The sequence below is a fragment of the Penicillium oxalicum genome, chromosome VI, assembly GCF_001723175.1.
Source record: "Penicillium oxalicum strain HP7-1 chromosome VI, whole genome shotgun sequence".
In the NCBI taxonomy this organism is placed as follows: Eukaryota; Fungi; Ascomycota; class Eurotiomycetes; order Eurotiales; family Aspergillaceae; genus Penicillium; species Penicillium oxalicum.
In genome coordinates, this window is record NC_064655.1 from 417,979 (window position 1) to 439,110 (window position 21,132).

Sequence of the window (21,132 nt, forward strand, 5' to 3'; positions counted from 1 at the left end):
ATAGCCTCCTCCTTACGGCACTGGGACTAAGACCAATTACCAAGTAGTGTAGGCGTGTTGATCAGATGCATAGCCCGTCGGTTACCGGGGGGGGGGGGGGGGGGGGGGGGTGCCACCCCGAGAGAACTATAATAAACACCACATCGTCCTGGGAAACTCCAACCTCTCGCCAGATAGTGTGAAGATCTTGAGAGGAAGAGAGAAAAAGAAAAGTGCGGCTAGTCTTATGTTGCATCACTGAGCGTGTGCAGGTGGTTTGACTCAGGTGACACAGAACAGAGGAGGACGAGGGACCTAGCGCGCAGTGGTCTGGCGACTCTCTCACTTTCTCTCCCTCTCTCAGTCATCGAGAATTCCGTACTTTTGTTTGGCTACCTCATTCCCCCAACATCTTTCCCTTGCGGATATCGAGCCACTCTCCCGGCACCACGCGTCAAAAAGCAGTCCCCAGCCTGTCAGTCGGGAAGAGAAGGGGGGAAAAAAACAACACGGCAATTCAGTGTCCACTTGCAAGGCTCGCTTTTGCTCCCTTCATCCCATCGCCGGCTGAGTGGATGTACACTTGACAAATGGAAAAAAAAAACATGGATAATGTTGACCTCGTCGTTGTGGGTGCAGGTAAAGTGAACCATCCACCCCTCTTCCCTTCATCAGGTGGGAATCTACCTCCACTGGCCGTTGAAGAATATCGGTCGAGATGGATCAAAAGAGATCTCTGTACGGGAGCTGACTGTAAAGTTTGATCCCTCAGGATGGAGTGGACTGGCCGCCATCAAGACCTATCGTGAAGTGAATCCCGATAGCAATGTGCTACTCCTCGAGGCTGCTGGATCGGTCGGTGGCGTCTGGGCCACACATCGACAGTACAAAGGCCTCAAATCCAACAATATGCTGGGAACCTACGAATACAGTGATTTCCCCATGGACGAAGCAACCTTTGGAGTCAAGCCAGGAGAGCATATTCCTGGGACGACCATCCAGCGCTACTTGGAGGCCTACGCCCAGCACTTTGGCTTCCAGGATCGCATTCGACTGAACCATTGTGTGGAGAGCGCGGAGCACAATCTGGACGGATCGTGGCTGTTGAAGGTCCAGCATGACGGAGCCGTGACCGCGATTCATACCCAGAAGCTGATTGTCGCCACGGGCATCACCTCCCAAGCCTACCTGCCCACGTTTGCCGGTCAGACGGAGTTTGTCGCCCCAATCTTCCACTGTGCGGATCTGCGACAGCACGAGTCCCAAGTTTTTCAATCCGGGGAGCGAGTGACTGTCTTTGGAGGCACCAAGTCCGCCTGGGATGCAGCATATGCATGTGCCACCTCGGGGATGAAGATCGACTGGGTCATCCGCGAGTCCGGTCATGGGCCCATTTGGATGGCACCCCCCTATGTCACGCCGCTGAAGAAGTGGCTGGAGAAACTTGTCACCACCCGTCTCTTGACATGGTTCAGTCCGTGTATCTGGGGGGCCGCCGATGGATATTCGGGGATTCGAGGCTTCTTGCATGGGACCTGGCTTGGACGAAAGATTGTCGATGCCTTCTGGGCCGTGCTGGCGGACGACGTGGTCCAGCTGAATGGATACGACAAGCATCCGGAGATGAAGAAACTTCGGCCCTGGATCAGTCCCTTCTGGATCGCGTCCTCTCTCAGCATTCTAAACTACCCGACGAACTTTTTCGATTTGATCAAGGATGGTACCATCAAGGTTCACATTGCCGACATTGATCACCTTTCTGACCATGCGGTGCATCTGTCCACGGGGGAAGTCTTGACCACGACGGCATTGATTTGCTCAACAGGATGGCGAGCCACGCCCAACTTGAAATTCCTCCCCGAAGGCATCGACCGCGAACTGGGATTTCCCTGGAGCGCCGATCCATTGGACCCGCAAATGGTCAAGGCGGCGGATGAAGAGATCCTTCGCCGATTCCCACGCTTGCGCGACCAACCTCCGCCCAATCCCAAATACAAGCCTCTCGATAAGACCGCCGAAGCCGCGGTACCCCATCCCTTCCGGCTTGCGCGCTTCATGGTGCCACTCTCGCAGGTCAGGGACCGGTCGCTCGCCTTCATGGGAATCACGATGACGATCAACACCACCATCATCGCGCAGACGCAGGCCCTCTGGATTGCGGCCTACTTTGGTGGCCAACTCACTCCGACATCCAGGGAACAGTGTCCCCAGGCTGTGCGGGCGGCATCCGACATCAAGGTTGACGATGATGCCGAGCTCAACCTGGCGTGGGAGACTGCGCTGCATTCAGAATTTGGCAAGTACCGTTACCCCGGTGGGTTCGGTCGTCGCAACCCCGATTTCGTCTTTGATGCCCTCCCTTACATTGACCTGATGCTCACCGATCTGGGGCTGTCAACAACTCGGAAGCAAGGCATGCTTGCTCGATGCTTGAGTCCCTACGGCCAGGAGGATTATGTGGGACTTGTCGACGAGTGGAAGGGAAAGATGGCCACCAAGGCCTGAAAAAGGTGGTTTCTGGAGGATTTTTCGTCCAGCGTGTACGTTTTTTTTTTTTGGTTGAGTATCCTTATCGGTGTCTTCTTATTCATATTTCTCGTGTCTTTCTATAAGTTACTCTCCCCCAGATACCTCTCAACTTTCCGAGGAATTATCGTGTCTTGTTTCACTCACTGCATTTTCTGGCACCTGCATCATATCTTCTAGGGTGTTTGATTTTCAGAATAAGATCATTTCTTTTGTTTTTTTTTGGGAGTGACTCTCGTCTCTCACTCTATCTCTCTGGCAACTACAGACTTAGCGAGGTTGTATCCGATACTGGGGTTCAACTACTCGCTTCCTCATGGGATTTGGGAAACCGGCCAACCCTCCATGGCTCGGTCAGATTGATCAACTTCCTTACACCCGGTTCCAACAGGCGCGGGTCAACCGATCTTTAGACGACAGCTCGTTGGGACAATTCCTCGCATGGAAAATCTCATTCTACGAGCACAAACTGTTCAAAGATGGCGCGTCCAGACATGACCGATTGGCTACCAGGGACCACGTTCTCATCCGAAGCCACCTGAGAGCACCACTCAGCTCCAGCATCTCCCGGACCGCTCTCATATATCTGGCCCGTCATACTCCCGGCCCACCGAAAATAGTACCTATTGTCGCCAGCAATACGGGTTCCAGACACATTGGCCATGAGCCAACCCTCGGCTCCGAGATCGAATTGCAGCAGAAACCCATCGGGCACATCGCCAGCCCTTGGTGGATATCGCGCACTGGTTCCAGAACTTCCTGTCGGGACGACTCTCAAAGCGTCGGCATGACAGGAGGAGACAAGCACAGTCCCATTTCGTGCCACATAGCTGCTCACGTATTCTTTCCCATTGGTGTCGTTGGATGCCAGATAACTGAACCACACCACGGAATATGGGCCAACCTGGCCGTGGCCCCAGTACCAGCTTGCAACAGAGTCAACAAAGGGCCCATCTGACCAGTTCTACTTACGGTGAGCGGACGAAACGTTGAACCGGGCTTTTTCGAGAGAAAAAAAAAAGGCAATGAGTCTTCCTACCTTGTCATGATAGGCCGAACCCTGAAATTGAAGACGAGAACCCTTCACGGTCATGTCCACGCTCCCTATGGCATCTGGGATAAGAGCAGCCCATCCGATGTGGGGGGCAACTTCCAATGTGCTGGTATTTGGGCTGATTCCACAGGGCAGGTGAGGTGGCAGCTTCTAGAAGTGGATCAGCGACAACTGTCCTGCTTTTTGCTTTTACTCTTTTTTCCATGAGGCACCCGGCCTCTCTTTGACTCTCTACTTTTTCAAAAAAGCACATTGTGGGGTTGACGTGAGTGACACTTACCGAGGTCAACGTAAGCCGTCCATCAATCTGCAGCTTCCCCGAGGAAACCACAATTTCGTACTGGGACAGATTTTGTCCTGACGAGAACCAGCTAAAGCCCGTCGACGACCAATTGCCCGAACTGGAAAGATCTCCGTGCATCGCTTGATCAATAATAGCAGCTGTCGCAGGCACATACTCCTCGACAATCGTACCATTTGCAAAGGATATCCAGAGATACGCAATCAGCACAGAGGACTCTTCAACAGGAAGCCATGGAAATGCACTAGCGGTGGACTTGAAAAAGGTTACGGTGACTGTCTCTCGTGGATCTTGCGCAGACACGCTGTCAAAATACCACCAGTCGAAGACGGAAGCGTTGATCACGCTGAGTTGGGGGGAGTCCAGGATCATGATCGCCTCGGGACTCCATGGGGGGTTTGGGGTCGGTATGGCGAACCGGACATGAGCCAATTCATTCTGAATTTCCGGGGAAATAGTAAAGGTCCTGGATGAGATTGACATGGTGTGTTACGTTGGTTAGATGGTGTGACTTGAGTGTCAGAAGAGGTACTTCCCCTTGAGAGAACCTGCCTCGATCAAATTGATTGCTGACAGGTTTTTTTTAACCCCCGCTCAAGATAGATCTCGCACCGACCTTTATAGATCAATGACGGATTGATCTTTCCCCCGGAAAGATGGATCCGGCTTTCATACTCATCAAGAAGCAGCTCTTTTTCACCTTTGGATGTAATTTTATCAGAAACAGAAAAACAAAGAAGATTCCGAGCGGTGACTTGGCAGGATGAATCTCACCAAATAGAGTTGACAATTGGACTTTCTGCCGTCGATCAATCCACCTTGCAAGAAATAACTAGGCAAGGTCGGTTCAAGCCGGCTTATTCAGTAACCTAGTAGGTAAGATCGTCCGTCCTATGGAGATAGGTAAGGTATGTCCGTAGAAGGGAGGTGTCGGGTGATTGATGTATGGATCCAATTTGTATCTTGAGGTCTTGAAACGGGTCCAATCGTTCTTGTACGAGCAAATGGAGAGGAATTGATCCAGTCTGTGACTGAAGTTCACGGTGTTCAGCCGTACATTTATTCCCTATCCGGGTGGGCAGTTTCAGCCGTGTCCACATCATTGAATATTGATCCTAGGTACCTAGGACAGACATGAGTACTCACTTGTAGTAACCACATGTGTGAAATACTTCCAACTAGATGCAGACATCAACTAAAAGGGGGGGGGGGTTTTCAAAAAAAAAAAAAGAAAACAAAAGTCCTCCCATGTATGCATTTCATGTACCAGCTCCATTTCATCTAATCAACACTAAATATTTACCTGTTGCCCCTTAATTGGTATATATAGGCCCACGTATCTCCTCCAGCCCCGATCCCGACCTAGACACCCCCCCCCCCCCCCCGGTTGGTGAATGTCGATCATCCTCCACTGTCATTCCATGCCCACTTCTGGAAAGTAGTGAGACTGACATAACATTCATCCCACCACATTTGTAGTGCTACTGGCATGTACCACATAATAGAACGAAACCAGTCTCTCCCCGGTGCTGCCAATGAGCCGCTCACGTCAATAGATATATACATCCAGGTACCAGTTACCAAGCAGCACCTAGTTCATAGCTGTGTGTTCGTTGGAAGCTACATACATGATGGTGTGCGCGTCTGATCCACCCCCCACAACCCATGTGCTGGTGGATCCAGTTCCGATCTCAGGAACCGAATTGAACGAGGTGATCGACTGGGGCGCCACATGGGATGGATGCGTCCCGACATATTTCCTATTTGAGAGAGCAGACTACCAAGGGGTGGGACGTGGATTTGGATTGAACAGGTGAGCCCGATCCGATTCAACACTGAAATCGGTAGTAGGTTTCTGCGATGAAAGACATGGCAGTATTGAATCGTTGAGGGTCCTGCCCAAGGGGGGAGGGGGGGTCATGGGGTGAGTACAGCTGTCATTCCAATCCTGGCTGGTTCCACTTTTACGTCCATCAGTGTGATGATCTTCCTGAAAGACAGTCACAGCCGTCGCGGCCCGAATGAGGCTGATCAGTAGAGCAAGGCCGGTTTCAATCAAAGGATCCTCTAAAGAGTCTTGAAGATCACACGCGCGAGGAATTGCTGGTCTCGTGCGGATCAACGCCGCCGAGACGGAGATGAATCAGTGAGTCCTACATCGGCAGGAAGCTCCCCTCTCTTGCTCTAAACCTTTCGTTGTCTCGACGACCGTTTTGATCGAATCTGGCCACTCCATCTGAAATATCGCTTTGGTCTGGGCGAAACTAATCACAATTTCCAGATTCGTTCTGCATGGATCACAAATGGCTATGTACGATCAGATCCCATCTCACGGGTTACTCCTGTCAAGTTCACAATCACGGAGAAGCTCGCTCGTATAAACCCCCAGTTGGAAAAGGAAATGGAGTTGAAAAATAGACAAAAAAAAAGAGAAGAATAGACAAACAGAACAGACGGTCAGATATGAACAAACCAATACACACGTCACACGTCACACGTCAGGCTAAAGGACACGGTGAATCCAGAAAAGAGAATACAGCCAACAAACACGGAAGATCAGGAAGGAGGGGGAAAAACAAGGACAAGGCTCAAAAGAACTGATCAACTCCACACAAAAGACTTCAACCCATCCCATGATGCCCGAATCACACACCTTTCGCCGGAGAGAAGAAACATGTCAGAAAAAGCAGACAAGGTAGAACGTTCCGCGGTGATCCGGAGTATCATCAAAAGAGAAAGAAACAAGAAAAGAAACAGAACAGAATGAAAAGAGAATTAGGTAAAAGACAACGGTTCAAACTCGAACATCCACACTGCCGGTTGCATCACTTTGCCCAACGGGCAAAGTGTCTCTCCGGATGCCATCGAATGCGAGCTTGTAAATTCCTCCCCAACAGAAGGGGAATGTATCGACAGGAGAGCTGGCAGGTGTGTCCAGAAGGATTTCCAGTGGCGATGCGGAGAGAGAGAGAGAGAGAGAGAGGTCAAGGGCGGCAACTGCTCATATGACTCAATTACGGCCGTTGGTCACCGGACTCACATCTTCCCAGAGCCCGACGTTTCAGTTGACGGTCCCTTGGTCGTCGTTGGCGGTGCCATTTGATGCCGAAGCGGTTCCGGTACCGCAACCCTTGACCAAGATATGCCTCTGCAATCACAAGGTCAGTAACGACATCCAAAATCGTGTTTTCGCCCGCCCAAAAATGCCCATGGCATCGTGGAACAAAAAGGGAGGTGGGGAGCCAATCCGCCTTACCTTCAACGCATCCTTGCGCGAGAAACTCTTGTCGCAGTGGGCACAAGGGAACGGTTTCACCGCCAAATGGATTCTCTTGTGGCGCTTGAGATCGTGATTGCGATTGAAACTTTGGGGGCATTGATCGCATTTGAATGGGCGATCGGCCACGGGACCAGGCATGCCATGATGGGCGCGGGGTGAGCGCCATAGAGATGTTGCGTGCTGGCAAGGTGACCGCTGTGGAACCCAGGCAGAATGCCAGACTGCATGCCCCCCATCATCGACATGGGGCTGTTGGGACTATGAACGTTGGACATGATCGGACCGGACATGGCGGGAAGGGAGTAGGACGGCCACGGTTGACGGGGATAGGACAAGGCCGACTGTCCACCGGGACTTTGGAGGGGCATTCGTGCGCCGGGATGCATGACCGGATTCCCATGGCCCCCGAGCGGATTGTGACCGGCATACATGGGTGAGTATCCCGTGTGCTGGCCGGGAGAAGCATACATCGAGTGAGCTTTGGTATTGTAGGGGTCGTTGGAGGGCAGTTGCGCCGTGGATGCGGTGTGGCTCGGCTGGTAGAGACCCAAGGTCACCGGGTGCGGGCCGGAGGCCAAGGTGGAGGAGGGCGCTGGGAGGGCCTGGGAGAACGATGCCATGGAAGGCGCTTCGAAGGACTGCGTGAGGCCATCGGTTGTGGGCGGAGAGGTGATGGAGCCAGACCGATGAAGACTGGACGGGGAGAACGAATTGCGCCCCGAATAGGCCGTGTGGGCAGTGGGCGCCCACTGGCCCGGACCGCCTCCCGGAGCACCATATGGAGTGGTCCCGGGCCAATATGCCGGCGACAGATCTGAAGAGACCCCCGAGGAGGGCGGCAGGGAGTGGGAGAGGGATCCATGATCGGTGGGCTGGTTGGTCGCGGGCGGTGTCAACAGATTTCCTACACTCACGTTGGTCGGGGGATGCGAAACGGGGGGTTGGCTCGGATGTTGGGGCTGTGCTTGATACTTCAACCCCGTCGCACTCGCGAGTCCGAAGGGCGGCGGAGGAAGTTCAAAGCTGGGGAGCGTAGGGGCGGCGGGGCGACGGGAGTTGATGGGCTGCGAGCTGAGGCCTTCGAGGGTCGTCCCCATGCCCGGGGCGGGCACCGCAGGGACTGCGAGGGCGGTCATGTTGGTGGCGGGGTCGCGTGGGCCCGTCAGATAGAGATCAGTTTCGGACAGAGAGGGTTGACCCGATGGCGGCAGAGGACCCGCAAAGGAATTGAGCGAGTTCAATGAGCTCAGTGACCAATCTCGACTGCCCAAATTGGCCCCGGAAGGGCTAGACGGATCCAGGAGGGGCAAGCTGTTGATCGCAGGAGGTCGCGATCGGGAGAAAAGCCGAGTCCAGGAGCGACTCTCGTCAATCTCCTCTCGTGTTACGGAGAAAGGGGACGTTGGTGGCGGAGAGAGGTTTTTTTTTCTGTTTCTGCGCCGAAGCAGAGTCCGGTGCGGAGGTAGAGCGAGGGCAGAGGTACCTCGATAGAGAGACTGGTTGCCTCAGCAAGTGTCTCCGGAGGCGGGCGAAGAGCTTCAGTCGCACAGATGCAGTCAAGCCGGGTTGACGTGGGAGCGCCTTTCCCGGACAAGCACAAGAAATCGCACGGAACGGTCTGGTCGGAGGCACTCGAAGGAGATCCCCCCAGGACACGGCGGGTTCGAGAGTGACGGGCACAGAAGGTTGAGCAGCCTACGTCGGCGAGCAAGTTGAGGGAGACAGAGGAAGAAGCGGGTTCCAGGGAGCGAAGAAAATTAGGGCCGAGGATATCGCGAAGAGTGCATGATCTCTAGGTCGGACGTGTCGCGCAGCTCTTCACTAAGCAAGATGGGGTAAGGGGAAGGACCAGGACGGCAGAAAGTGTCCAAGTCCGCGTCAACGAGGAGCACAGAGAGGAGACGAAGCCGGTAAGGTGAGAGGTCCAGAAGATGGCAGATGGAGCAGAGAGGCGAAGAGAGGAGGCCGGTGGAACAGGCAGAGAACGGCTGGGCGAAGCTTTCCACACGATGGCCGTGTGGCTTATCTTAGGAGCAAATGGCAACCAGATCCAGTTTGGCCACGGTGAATTTCAAGATTGCAGCTTAGTGCGGCGGACTGGCGGCGTCCTGACAATGTACGCAAGATCTCGACGCGGACGAAGATAGATCGAGGCCTCTGTTCGGGGAAAAGGACACAGAAGGGGGAGTAATGAGGAATTGGGGCAGAGTCAGGGCTCAAAGGATGACCCGACTGGGAGACGAGTGGGGGAAAGAAAGATAAGCCGTGGCGTTGAGGAGGCGCAGAAGCGCGGGGAGGGGAGGGGGGGAGGGAGAGAAGGAAAATATAAGAAATGATCTGTCCAGGGCCGGAAGAAATGACGGTTGGCGGACGACCGGCCAAACCGCCAACAAGAGATAAATTTTGATCCTCTGAATTTGAATTGGGATATTTTTGGGAGAGGGGAGGAGGAGGGGGCAGAGTGGACAGTAGAAAAGTGATTTGATGGGAGATGAAGACGATTATTCGGGATTATTTTTTTTCGGGGATTCTGATTTATTCGAATTATGGGAATTATTCGCGCTGGAAGAAGAAAATAGTTCGAGACCCCCCCCCCAGACGAGCTCGTTAAAGTTCCCGTCGATGAGAGCGGGACCGTGGGAATTTGGCCGTGGGTCTATTGGGTGAGGACGGGGGGTCCCCAAGAATGGAAAGCAGTTGAAGGAACCGGAGTATTGCATGAAATTGGACCGTCAACAGCACCCCAGAGGCCCAGCGGATGAGTGAGATGAGGCTCGAGGCTGATCGATCGGGGACTCAGATGACTCGGAAGATGAAGGGACAATCGCCAGTGCAGCTTCACGCCGTACCGAGATAGGATGGTTTGGAGTGTATCACCGACCAGACACCTAGATGGCAGAACCAGCTGGGGTCCGATCAGGGTCAATGGGCACCGGACAGTGGTGCGCGCAATCCAATCCGTCGCCCTCAACGATCGCGATCCGAGGAGGGCAAGGAGTGCCTCCGAAAGGGCGACCGTTGAAAGGGGAAGTCAGAATAGGCCGTGGACTCGACCCGACCGAGAGGAAGGGTTTGGACCGTTTCAGGAAGACAAGAGAAGACTTTCTTTCCCAAAAAAAATAATCAGAATAATAATAACGATAATGGTGATATTAATTAGGCAAAGGCAAGCTGATCGTGTAGAGAACCTCGGACAGACAAAGAAAAAAAAAACACAAAGGGCAAAGATGGGAAAGATCGGGAATGAGAAAGGAAAATGGAAGGCGAAAAAAAAAGAAAAGAAAAGAAAAAGAGAAAATTTAGAGATCAAAAGACACCCCTATTACGGTCCGGTAGTCATGCAGAAGAGAGGTGAAGACAAGCGAGGCTGAAAAGGAACGAAGAACAAAATGCTCAATACGGCAGTACAGTACAGACTACAGACTCAGAGACGACAAAATGCAGTTCAGAGCGAAGGAAGGGTTGAAAGAAGGAGAGGCAGAGAGAGGGAGAGAAGAGGTCCTGGAGTTTGGGATAGAGGCCGTAAGAGAGATGAAGAGATGATGTTGGCCCGACCGTAATACCATCATCCTCACGAGTAGAGGCAGGATTCGACGACTCGGTCAGGCCCAGCACCACTCATCCTCTCTCTTTCTCCCGTGCGCGCACGATGAGCCCCAAAGAGGCGAGTCCTGCCCGTCGACCTCGAACGGATAAGCCCGAGTTTATCGCAGGACCCGACGCGACTTAATATCGGGAGGCTTAATGATTGGTTCGGGAAAATTTAGACTAGTAAGCTCCACGAGAGCGACTGGACGAGAGCGACGGTCGCTGGCTGGCACAGGGTCGAGGCGCCCAGCCAGAAGAGCGCATGGACAAGGTTTTCAGCGCGGACAGGTGAGAGAGGCATGAGACTGAGAAAGTACGCTGGAGAAATGAGGCCGGTCATATTGGTTGCAAAACATACCGATGGGGGAAACAAAAAATAGAATAGAACTTGGAAAGAGATCAGTGTGTTGAAATGGGGCAGATGAAATCTTGGGACTACTGTATCAGCAACAAGGTACTCTACCGCCAGGACCGACGGTTGTTTTTTGTTTTCTCTTTCCATCGTCGTATCCTCGAGAGCTGACTTGGGCCTACCCTTCCAATCCGTCAACAATGCACCACCGTCGAAGAGGGCCTCCATGCTGAACAGGATCGACGACTATATGGTACCAACCGTCACAAACAACACCCCGGGACCAAAATAATGCGAACCTCTTGGTCTCTCGTGCTCGGCCCAGCAGGACGGAGACCCGAAAGAATGGTCCCAACGAGCAGGAGCCATGAGGCGTGGCCTTGACCGGACTGGAATGGACACCAGCGATCACTCATTGGGCCAGCCGGAATTAAGGAAAAATGGGGACCGTCGGCACATTGCGGCCAGTGGCCAACCCCTCCACTCGTACAGACATCACGCCCGATGGGAGTCCAGTCCCCCATCTCTTGACTACAGCAATGCACCAAGTGAATGCGAAGCACGAGAGAGAAGAATTGCCCGAGGATGAGAGAAGTCGAGGGGGGAGCGATGAGAAGATACTCCTGGTAAATTTGGATACTCAAACATGGAAGTGAAAATGTCCTGTACAGTCGGCGTACACTCGTTGGACGACTCCTCGGCGCAGTAAACTCCTACCCCCTACGCAGTGGACTGACTCACTATAAAAAAAAACCCCCCCCCTCCAGGTCACTCTCCAGCCTTTCTCTGAAAGCGACCGCGGAATCCGTGGCTGGTGATGCCCTGCACTCGATGTCCTGATCAGTTCATCGACTCGATTCAGGTTTGCCGGTCATGCAGGCACGACCAGCGAGGAGACAAGTCCAGAGGAAGTCGGCCATGTACGAACAGGCGGACTGATCTCGCCTGGACCGGCACGCATCGTGCAGCTCTTCTGCGCTTCACGAGGTCGACCGGCGGAGGAGGTGAGATCTGGCCCCAAACCATCGCCTCGATTGTCCCAGATTTGCACCCACGGGGCCAGCCGAAAGGAGGAATCTGCGAAAGGCTGCAGGGAGACCCCCACCCGAGCAAGGACCGGACCAGACCACAGACCAAATCAGAAGACCAGCGCAACGCGACGGACACACGCGGCGGGATTGGAGGGAGCAGATGCAGATGGCCAGATGCAGGAGGAAAGGCCGGAGCACCGAGAAAAGAAAATTTCAATACATGGAATCGAAAATGGCATGGCCCCATGGACGAGCCACGGGTCTGCGAGGGCCTGGCCGGGGCCACCGACCGGAGGAGCAACAGCACTGGAAGAAAATCGGGTGGGCCTCCCTCAAAAAGACACCCAAAAAAACAAAGACGAAAAAAAAAAACACGGCCGCTCATTCATCCCCTTTGAAAGCACATGTTTTCTCCCTCAAAATGTGTCTGACCATCTTCAAATTCTGGAGTTTGGTTTAACGGTTCACCTCTTGATCGATGAGGCTGAATCCAATTTCCCGGTTTTCAACGTCTTTACTGGTAGTCAAAAGACGGAATGAGATTTTGTCACGTCATCGTCTTCCCCACTGATCCATGGTCAATCTGCACACGACGCTGGCTCAGCGTGAAGATTCGGGGACAATGTATATATCTTGTCTAACTGGGCCCGAGACCGAACCAGATCGTGTTTACGGAGGGTTAGTACATAGACATGGGTGGTCACCTCCGGGATTTACAGGATGAAGGGAGTCTGTGAGATAGATGCACGATCCAATTGATCATGAATGGGGACAATTGGGCTCATGAAGGACGAAGAGCGACGGACGACCGGTTCTGAGAAGAGGAAATCTGAGTTGATGGGCGGGAGACGGGGGGATCAAGATTTAGGACAAATGTATTCATAAACGAGAGGATATCCTCGAGATCGTGTGGTACCATGGCCGTGCTGAACGTGAGGGTAAGATTGCTGTCGGATTCACCAAGAGCAAGAGCAGCGCCGCACTTCCAGGTTAGCCGAGTCCTTATTCACCAAACCAAGACCAAGTGAAGAACCTTATACAGGTCTAACTGATGGGTATCTGCAGCGGTTTCCACGAGATCCAGGAGCTTGAGCGCCTACCGATGGAAAGCTGACACGAGAGCCATTGACATTTCAGTCCAGATGGAGTGGCCGACCCCCACCACCTGCACATGCACGAGTTGATCGGAAAAGGCGAGAAATTGAACCAGGTCACCTGAGCGTATGTGGAGTCGAGAGCCCGGAGTCTGGGGCGGGCCCAGACTCCTCTCTTTTTCCTGCGAGGCATCACCCACCGCTGTGACTCGCTAGTGTTTATGGTACTGCAGCCGCCGCCGCTGCTGCTGTGACCTGGCGACGGAGGGGCACTCAACAACGTGGTTGACAGGGTCTTCATCCACCCGACCGGCTTCAGCCTACCGCAACGCGAATGGAATGGACCAGTCAGAGCCCGTACAGAGCCCCAGAGACCCAGAGAGATGCGTCCCACATCCAACAGTCAAGAGGACAGTTGAAACTCGGGGGGCTGAGTTAATCGGGAAGCTTGGCACCTCTGCTCACCTGTGCAGGCTTGCAAGACCAGTCGGCTTGACATCGACGCGATTTTGCCTCTTCCTTGCACCATGTGCACCTCATCAAATGAAAGCACTGAACACTCGCGGTCCGAATTGATCTCGCCCCTTCGGCCGGCCCAATGATCTCGATTGCTGTCCGCATCGAGCATGGATGCATGAAGCCCTTGGAAAGTCAAAGAGTCATCAAAACTTTAGATCTCAATCCCTACTTCGCACCTGCATACCTGGCTGCCTCGATCGAGCAGGCATCTTCCAGGGACTATACCGAGCGCTTTATTATCAAAGGATGAAGGGGGCAGACACGAGTCACCATGTAGATCGTTTGCATCTGCCTATAATCGCGATCGCAGCATCGGCGACCAATCATATCACACGGAGCATTCTTCCAGGGCTGTACAATGTGCAAAAGTACTTCTTGGATACACTTATCTATATATCGTACTTGCTAGACATCTGGTGTGCATCCTACATATTGTTGAGTAAGTCGGAATGCATGAATGAGTGCTCCTGGCCAGCAGTGTGCCTTGAACGGTACTGGTCCTTCCTACGTAGTCAGGCTGTTCTTGATGTATGAATGTCATCTGACTCGATGGGCACATCAGAAATGGATAGGCAAGTACGTCTTCAAGTATTTCCTAGGTAGTCGTGGTACTCCTGACCTGTTGAATGATATTGTACGTTGGTAATCATACGATTCGCAATGTGCCATCCTCGTCCTCAGGGATAGTATGGTACGTATTTTGCAGAACCACCTATCTATAGGGTACCCCTTCGCTATCCTGGATTTGGCATGAATAATCATCTATACTTTTCAGTTGACTTCTTTCCTCCGACCAAAGGGAACACCTCGTCATACACTCCAGTGAAGCTAGAATCCACTCGAGCGGGACTATTCTGGTGATCCTCCCTGACTGGCATGTGTGGTAGTGATGGCGCGGAATATCCAAGTGAAAAGACTGTGGCCTGACGCCAAGGTATCCGTATACAAGTAGGCTCATCGATGCCTAGAAAATGTCATGCAGATTGACTCGTAGATCATCCGTGGATCATCTTTCGCGAGGCTTGACAGGTCTGGACTCGAGTGCAAAAGTGCAGAGATCTTTCCACTTTCCTTCTGTCGCTCACTTTCTCGCTCATTGAAATCTCCCCCTCCCCTATCCGTCTCCCTTGTCCGTATCCGTAGCTGTCTCCTTGCGTCGTAAGTCGACGACCCAATGTCGATACGTGACGGATAGACTGGGAGGGAGCAAGACTTGAACTTTCACCGGGTTGGACCAGGATGGCCGATGCATCGCGTGTGTTGATTTGAACAGACAGCTTGCTACTGGGGAGCGAGGATTGAGTGACGGAAGATCATTTTCCAGTCCAATCAGAGAAGGGAAGAACCAACTCCCAAGACGGTTGGCGTCAGCCTGCCCGGGCGGGCGACCTTCACGCGGAGCTCACGGCTGCTTTGGGGTTCTTGTCCCGTCTGCCAACAGTTAAGTTCCGGCATGGTGTCTTAGGGTGTAGGCTAAACTGGAGTGGTGTCCTGTGCAAGTGTACAGTTGCGCACAAGCTGCACTATAGAGCAGCCCAAGGACCTAAGGGGTATACGGTGTAGGGTGTGCCCATGTACCCGATGGAATGGTCATTATCCGAATCTGTCAAGGCGATGGCGCGTTAGTCTGGATCGGTGAGCGGAAACTACTGTCTAGCTTCATCCGGATGGATCACCTGAGCCCAAAAGGAACTTTCGTCTATCGGATGATTTTTGCCTCCGCGTCTAGGAGGGGTCTCCCGACTCAAGAGTCGAATCGTGCGAGTAATCGTGCGCACATGTCGTTTCCCATCGTCCGGACAAAACGAGAAACCCCCGACGGAAGTCCCTACAGAACAGTCCAATCCTGCAGTCCTGATGTGACAGAGAGATTGGACCTTCGGGTCAATTGGACGCCGGTATCATCGGTCTCTGCACCAGAATTTTTGGAGCACAGCAAGTACTCAGGAGTGGTAGATGCAGGGTGGTGTATAGGCGATGGAGATGAAGCAGACACGATTTGGTGGACAGGTTAGGAACCAGATCTACATCTTCATCATCCAGTGTTGAATTTTCCTCTGGTCTGCCAAAGATGACTGGCTCTTTCGGCGGGCTCTACTGGAAGATTCCGAATGATGGGAGCTTGACCCGGTCATGGCAGTGCTGGGCCACTTCACGGTCGCGCGCACGTCTCGGGATGAGATTTCTGCCCGATGACTCCCGCCTGACCAATTTTATGGCCCAGGATGATTCCCCCCTCCCCTTTCGCCAGCAGTTCACCGGAGAGGTCGAGTTTGATGAATCTCAACATGGTGCATCCCATCATCGAAGCGATCGATTTTTTGATCAGGCATTTCTCCGTCCGTAATTATGAATTAGAATCGACGCTCGAGTCCCAAGCACCAGCCCGTACGAACAGGTAGGCATGCGAAGAGACGCACAATTACTGTATGTACTGTCATCATTATTGTAATCATCCAATTTGATGAGCAAACAAAATCGCAACAGCAATCAAAATAAAAGTGAAGAATGGAGAAAAAAAATCCCAATAACGATGGTGGAGCGGCAAGAATCAATACCGGACATCGTTCGCATCCTAGTCATTCGACCTTTTCTTCCTTGGGAGCTTTCTTTCTTGGGTCGCATGTGTAAAAGGGTAGAGACAAGCGAGCAGAGCAGGATATGATTGGTTCACGGGACAGCGACTCCATGGACTCCCGCACCCAACGCATCCAGTCAATCTCCAGTCCCCTCCGCTCTCCTGTCTTTAATCTGGAAACGCTAGAGTGAACCCACTAGGTTCAATTCGGCTTTTTTTTTGATTGACAAAAAAGTAAAAGAGATTCCTCTCAATGCTGAGCGATATACAACTTCAATGTGACTTGCTTCTGCTCTAATTGGGCTGATTACCTGGGTCATCCCAATCTCCGCCATGTTCATATGTCTAGTCGTGCAAACATCCTCGAAATCATGGCAGTGCTGCGGAATTCCAAGGTGTCCCTTCGTTAGGGCCCTCTTGGTTTGACTTTTGAATTTCCCTGTCGAGTGAGAGCCCCTGCTCCTCGTGATGAATCAATCGAACCGAATGTTTTCTCACTCCCCCAAACTCCAGCCGAGGATGGAAGGGGAAGGAGGGGCGAACCTTGGCCGAAAGAGACTTTGAACGACTGACGATGGGACTGACACATCCATGTTTACCCCTCATCGAGAAATTCTTGGCAATATGCTGAATATAAACACATGGGAAAGTGGGATTGGAGCACTGCTCGTATTGACACATCTGAGAGGCCCATATCTATATCTATACTGTACAACACCCCATCTATGTATGTGTCCAGTTTGACAGTAAGATTGTGGCTACCTACGCCATCTCGGCGATGTCTCTGGAGAAGCTGGACCGTAACGTGAACGTGTTTCCCATTGAAGTATGCTCACCCGCTTTCCCTCTCAGTCGGCCACAGCCACGATTCCATCACCGACTAGGTATCCATGACGAGTTGCGAATATAGAGAATTCATGTGTGTGTTGTATACTGCACGGCCGGAGATTACTCCAAGGGGACATCACTCCCGTCATCAAGCAGACTACTCGCTCAACTCGATCCATTATTACTTTAACCTTGAACTATCAAGAGAGACAGTTGTACATCCTTCGGGCATCTTGATTTTCTTTTTCATTGATCAGGAGAGTAGGCTCGTGTTATGTCCGGAGGAAATCTGAGCAACTCCGTCGTCTGGGCTGGACGCTGGTTGCACTCTACACCGGTGCTGATGGAAGTACACGCTGATTTTGTGAGCTAGCTGATGTGCTTAATCTTCGAGGGCGAATGACAACCCAAGTTGGCACATCCACTGCAGGCTGCTTCCCCCGAGTGGATCACATCAGACATCTCGGGAGTGTTGTTCACGCGGACAGAAACCTTGTCTCGCTTAACGTCCTTTCGGGGGAGGGGGACCTTGGTTGGGAGAAGGACTCCGCGACCGCCGGTGGCTTGACTCTATCTCTCAGACTCAAGAAGGTTCTGCTGGGCGTACACCGGTTAGGCTCCGTGCATTATATCGAAGCTAATCCTCGGCACCGACGGGGATCGCTGGATTTGCTCTGGCGACGGGGATTCAGAAGAATACCATTGAGTATGCCGTAGAATGCATAAGTAGTATGACTTGGTCTACAGGGAATGCGTTGTACAGTACCCATCAAGGGGTGTCTATCCTAGCCCGGCCTCCTCGTCCGGTTTGACTGGTCGCAAATAGTCTGTGAATTTGTGTCGGAGAGATTCATTTCATGATGAATTTCTCTCGTGATACTGGACCGGTTGCCCCCAGGCCCCGAGGACTTGGATGGCATCGACCACGGCACCACGGACACTTCCCCGGGCCCTTCTGGCCCCTTCCAGATAGATACCTCCGGGAAAGTGGACAAGAGGGCCACCACGCGATCCGTCACAGACCCCATGGCACGATAAGCAGTTGGGGACTCGCCTGATGTTCCCTTTGAGACCCATGGAATAATCAAACCTCGAGTCTGGATCCCCGAGGATCTGGTTACTGCGGTGCGCGCGAACGGGGCTGGCGTAGGGATTGGATTAGCCTCAATGCCACCCACTAACAATATCGACTGCCCAGGAATAAGTTGAGCGACATGCAGGATAGTAGGGACTCTTTACTAGAGAGATAGATAGAGAAAAAAAATACAAAAAAACTGTGAAGGAAAAAGGACAAGAAATGAAAGAAAAAAAGATCTAACTGAGCTGGGACTGTTACACGCTAGTGATTGTTTAGTCCGAGCCAGACTGGCGAGGTGTCTGTGTTGAGACTGGTGGTTTCCACGAACCGGTGATGGATTTGCTTCATCGGCCAATAGGCGAGCGTCGGTGACACAGACCGTTCAGAACCGATGCACTAGACAGCTGTCTGACAGGTATGGGGCAGAGGGGTGTGCCCGTCAAACATTTTAGACGACTGCGCAGTGCGAAAAGGTGTCTCTGATAGGGCCTCGGCGCAAGATGAGGTCAGTCACGGATTCACCTTTTCCTGGTCTCTTCTCCTTGGAGAGCAGGACCAAATATTCTTTGCTCGTTCTTTTTTCAGCTGGCGATGCAATTTCAGGTGAGGACCAATCGATTAGTGTTTCCCTACGGACAAGCAGCCTCGGCCTTGGCCTCGGACCCCTCGCCAAAAGAGACGGTCGGAAAGTACCATCGACCCCAAACAGATGTACAAGGGACTTTGCGATTTGCGAAAAGACGGTGGCAAATTTGACCACGCGGTTGGTTAAAGTTTGTTGCGTGAGCATTAGCGCATGCTGAGCACGCACGTCTGGTGTAGTCGAGTGCATGATGACCACAATCACGGGCGGGAACACTGTTCACGCTATACAGACCCTGGTCAATCATGTCAAGGAATCCCCCAGGAATCGGAAGAGTCTACGCTCAGATCTGATATCGAAACAATCGGACCGCTCATCGCGACAGAATTAACTGGCCCAGAGTGCGACCTTGTTTTCCGTCAGGCTTCGGCCAAAGAGATCTTGACAAGTGACTTGGACGAAAGAGGTACGGGATGAGATTGCCCGAGAACCTTTGGCGTCCACAGACGACGAGATGACCAACTGTCGATTACACGGGTGTCTAGGCGCATCATAATGAACGATCGCAATGTCAACTAACATGGTATGTGCTGTATCTCTACGGTCAAGCCTTCATTCCGGGGCTCTGTCAGGCCCCAAATTGGCAATGATCGTCTCGCCTTTCCCGTTTGGATTTTCATGTCCGCTGCGATTCTGTGCGAGTATCAAACTGACGGCACCGCCCCAGATGATGTGAGGCAAGAGGCTCAATGAAAGCTTTTGAACGTCGAGCCTGGGGGAGAAAATGCGATCAAGGGTCTTGAAAACCTCAAAGATCCTGGTATGGTGAACTACCAGTTGATCTGGTAGAAAGGCTCTGGGGTTGCTAGGTCCTGCGTTCTCAAAGAAGGGGCCTTCAGTTCCTGTCTCTGAGAGGCCGGTGGCCATTTCTTATGAGACTGGCAGGCCAGAGTTCGCCTGCCTGCTGGTGGGGATGTTGGTCGACTGGCTGAATAAGCTCGCATAGAATGAAACGCACCGGACCCAGTACCCGGACGCAGCATGTCAACGCTTTTGGCTCCTCTAACTATGTATACGGAAGATGCCTGCAAAAAACATTGCGACTTTGATACAGTCTGTGAGAAAGGTTGACGCAGACATCCAACGTGTATCGCAACGCGGAGCCACCCTTCATCTGGTAGCTCTCAAGTGATGGTCTCCTAGTATGGTGGTCCCCAAAAGCCTGGTGACCCTGTCCCTTGAATTGGAGGAGCTCGTTTTACTTTCGGTGATCCACTGCTCCAACATCGCAGGCTCAAATCGTGTAAAGGCACCACGCATCAATCGGTAGGGTCTGCCAGGCATGTTGTCATTATCCCCGGCCCTACTATATATGTGGCATTTTCGAGAAGATGGGGAGATCCTAAACAGAGAGTATACTTACTCTCTCTCTCTGGGTTTCGGTTTCTTCTATTGCGAGGGAAATTGCACGAGATTCGCCGTGGACTTGTTTCGCCCATTGTCTGTCCTCATCCTACAGACGCGATCGACGCCCGTCGGCTCGTGCCGATGTGGCTTGTGGTCGATGGCGTTCGCGGCGTCCCACACAGTTAGCAAGCCACGCGCCGTGTCGGTTCATGACCGAATGATGATCACACTGCTGAAGCCCTTCTGATTTCTTCTCCACTGGATTGCAGATTCCCATCTCCACGCGGCTTGGCCGTGGGCCTCCTCGGAAGGGGCTGAAAGACATCGGGAGATCAACATTCCCAAGTCTCAGGGCCCCAGGGGGGGGGCCGTGCCGAGTGCCGGGGGGTCGGTTGACAGGACGAGCGGCTTAACGAGGCACCGCGCGTGCCGAATCTCCGTGGTTGTGGAGCAACAGCCTACGCCCCTGAGATTCATCCGTTTTGACGAAGAAAACTCCGACATGACCGGGCAACTCAGCCATCGGCCATTCTTGATGTGATGCTTGCTGTCATCCCACACCGCCATCCCTGATTTCAAAGATGAGAATGGACAGAGCCTCGGACAGAGGACCCCAAAGGTGTTGACTATGTCGCAAGAATGGAAGTGAACCCCGTTGCGGTCCTTGAACCCAAGCATTCCTCCGGTCCACCCATCCTGGCACATCCTGAGGCTTCCATTTGGGTTCGGACGTGTCTGTGGTAGCCCATCAAACGCGCTTACAAAGAAGCTTCCTCAGTTCATAGCATTGAAGTGAACTTGACGATGCTATGTACCAGGGCTGACCGCCCCTCTTGGTGTTGACGAAATAGACTCATATCACTTCCACCCCGAGTCCCTCGCAGGTCTTGCCTTGTGGCCTTGGCAGCACGTGTGACAGTGTAGGAAAGCCGAC

The 21,132-nt window shown here is 52.7% G+C and overlaps 6 protein-coding genes across 6 annotated transcripts; 4 read left to right on the forward strand and 2 right to left on the reverse strand.

Moving 5' to 3' along the window:
• Window positions 1-584: 584 nt before the first annotated feature.
• POX_f07461 (uncharacterized protein) lies at window positions 585-2,484 on the forward strand (the record flags this gene model as incomplete). Its single annotated transcript, XM_050116260.1, has 2 exons — window positions 585-608; window positions 655-2,484. 2 exons carry the CDS (start codon window positions 585-587, stop codon window positions 2,482-2,484), a joined length of 1,854 nt encoding a protein of 617 aa, XP_049966399.1.
• Window positions 2,485-2,956: 472 nt separating this feature from the next.
• Window positions 2,957-4,343, reverse strand: POX_f07462 (uncharacterized protein; the record flags this gene model as incomplete). The annotated part of the gene is made up of 3 exons (XM_050116261.1): window positions 2,957-3,469; window positions 3,545-3,709; window positions 3,840-4,343. The coding sequence occupies 3 exons, from the start codon at window positions 4,341-4,343 to the stop codon at window positions 2,957-2,959; spliced, it is 1,182 nt and encodes a 393-aa protein (XP_049966400.1).
• A 2,829-nt stretch (window positions 4,344-7,172) lies between these two features.
• POX_f07463 (uncharacterized protein) lies at window positions 7,173-8,276 on the reverse strand (the record flags this gene model as incomplete). Its single annotated transcript, XM_050116262.1, has 1 exon — window positions 7,173-8,276. The coding sequence occupies one exon, from the start codon at window positions 8,274-8,276 to the stop codon at window positions 7,173-7,175; it is 1,104 nt and encodes a 367-aa protein (XP_049966401.1).
• A 795-nt stretch (window positions 8,277-9,071) lies between these two features.
• Window positions 9,072-9,287, forward strand: POX_f07464 (uncharacterized protein; the record flags this gene model as incomplete). The annotated part of the gene is made up of 1 exon (XM_050116263.1): window positions 9,072-9,287. One exon carries the CDS (start codon window positions 9,072-9,074, stop codon window positions 9,285-9,287), a length of 216 nt encoding a protein of 71 aa, XP_049966402.1.
• A 2,610-nt stretch (window positions 9,288-11,897) lies between these two features.
• POX_f07465 (uncharacterized protein) lies at window positions 11,898-12,509 on the forward strand (the record flags this gene model as incomplete). Its single annotated transcript, XM_050116264.1, has 1 exon — window positions 11,898-12,509. The coding sequence occupies one exon, from the start codon at window positions 11,898-11,900 to the stop codon at window positions 12,507-12,509; it is 612 nt and encodes a 203-aa protein (XP_049966403.1).
• A 5,481-nt stretch (window positions 12,510-17,990) lies between these two features.
• Window positions 17,991-18,188, forward strand: POX_f07466 (uncharacterized protein; the record flags this gene model as incomplete). The annotated part of the gene is made up of 1 exon (XM_050116265.1): window positions 17,991-18,188. One exon carries the CDS (start codon window positions 17,991-17,993, stop codon window positions 18,186-18,188), a length of 198 nt encoding a protein of 65 aa, XP_049966404.1.
• Window positions 18,189-21,132: the final 2,944 nt, after the last annotated feature.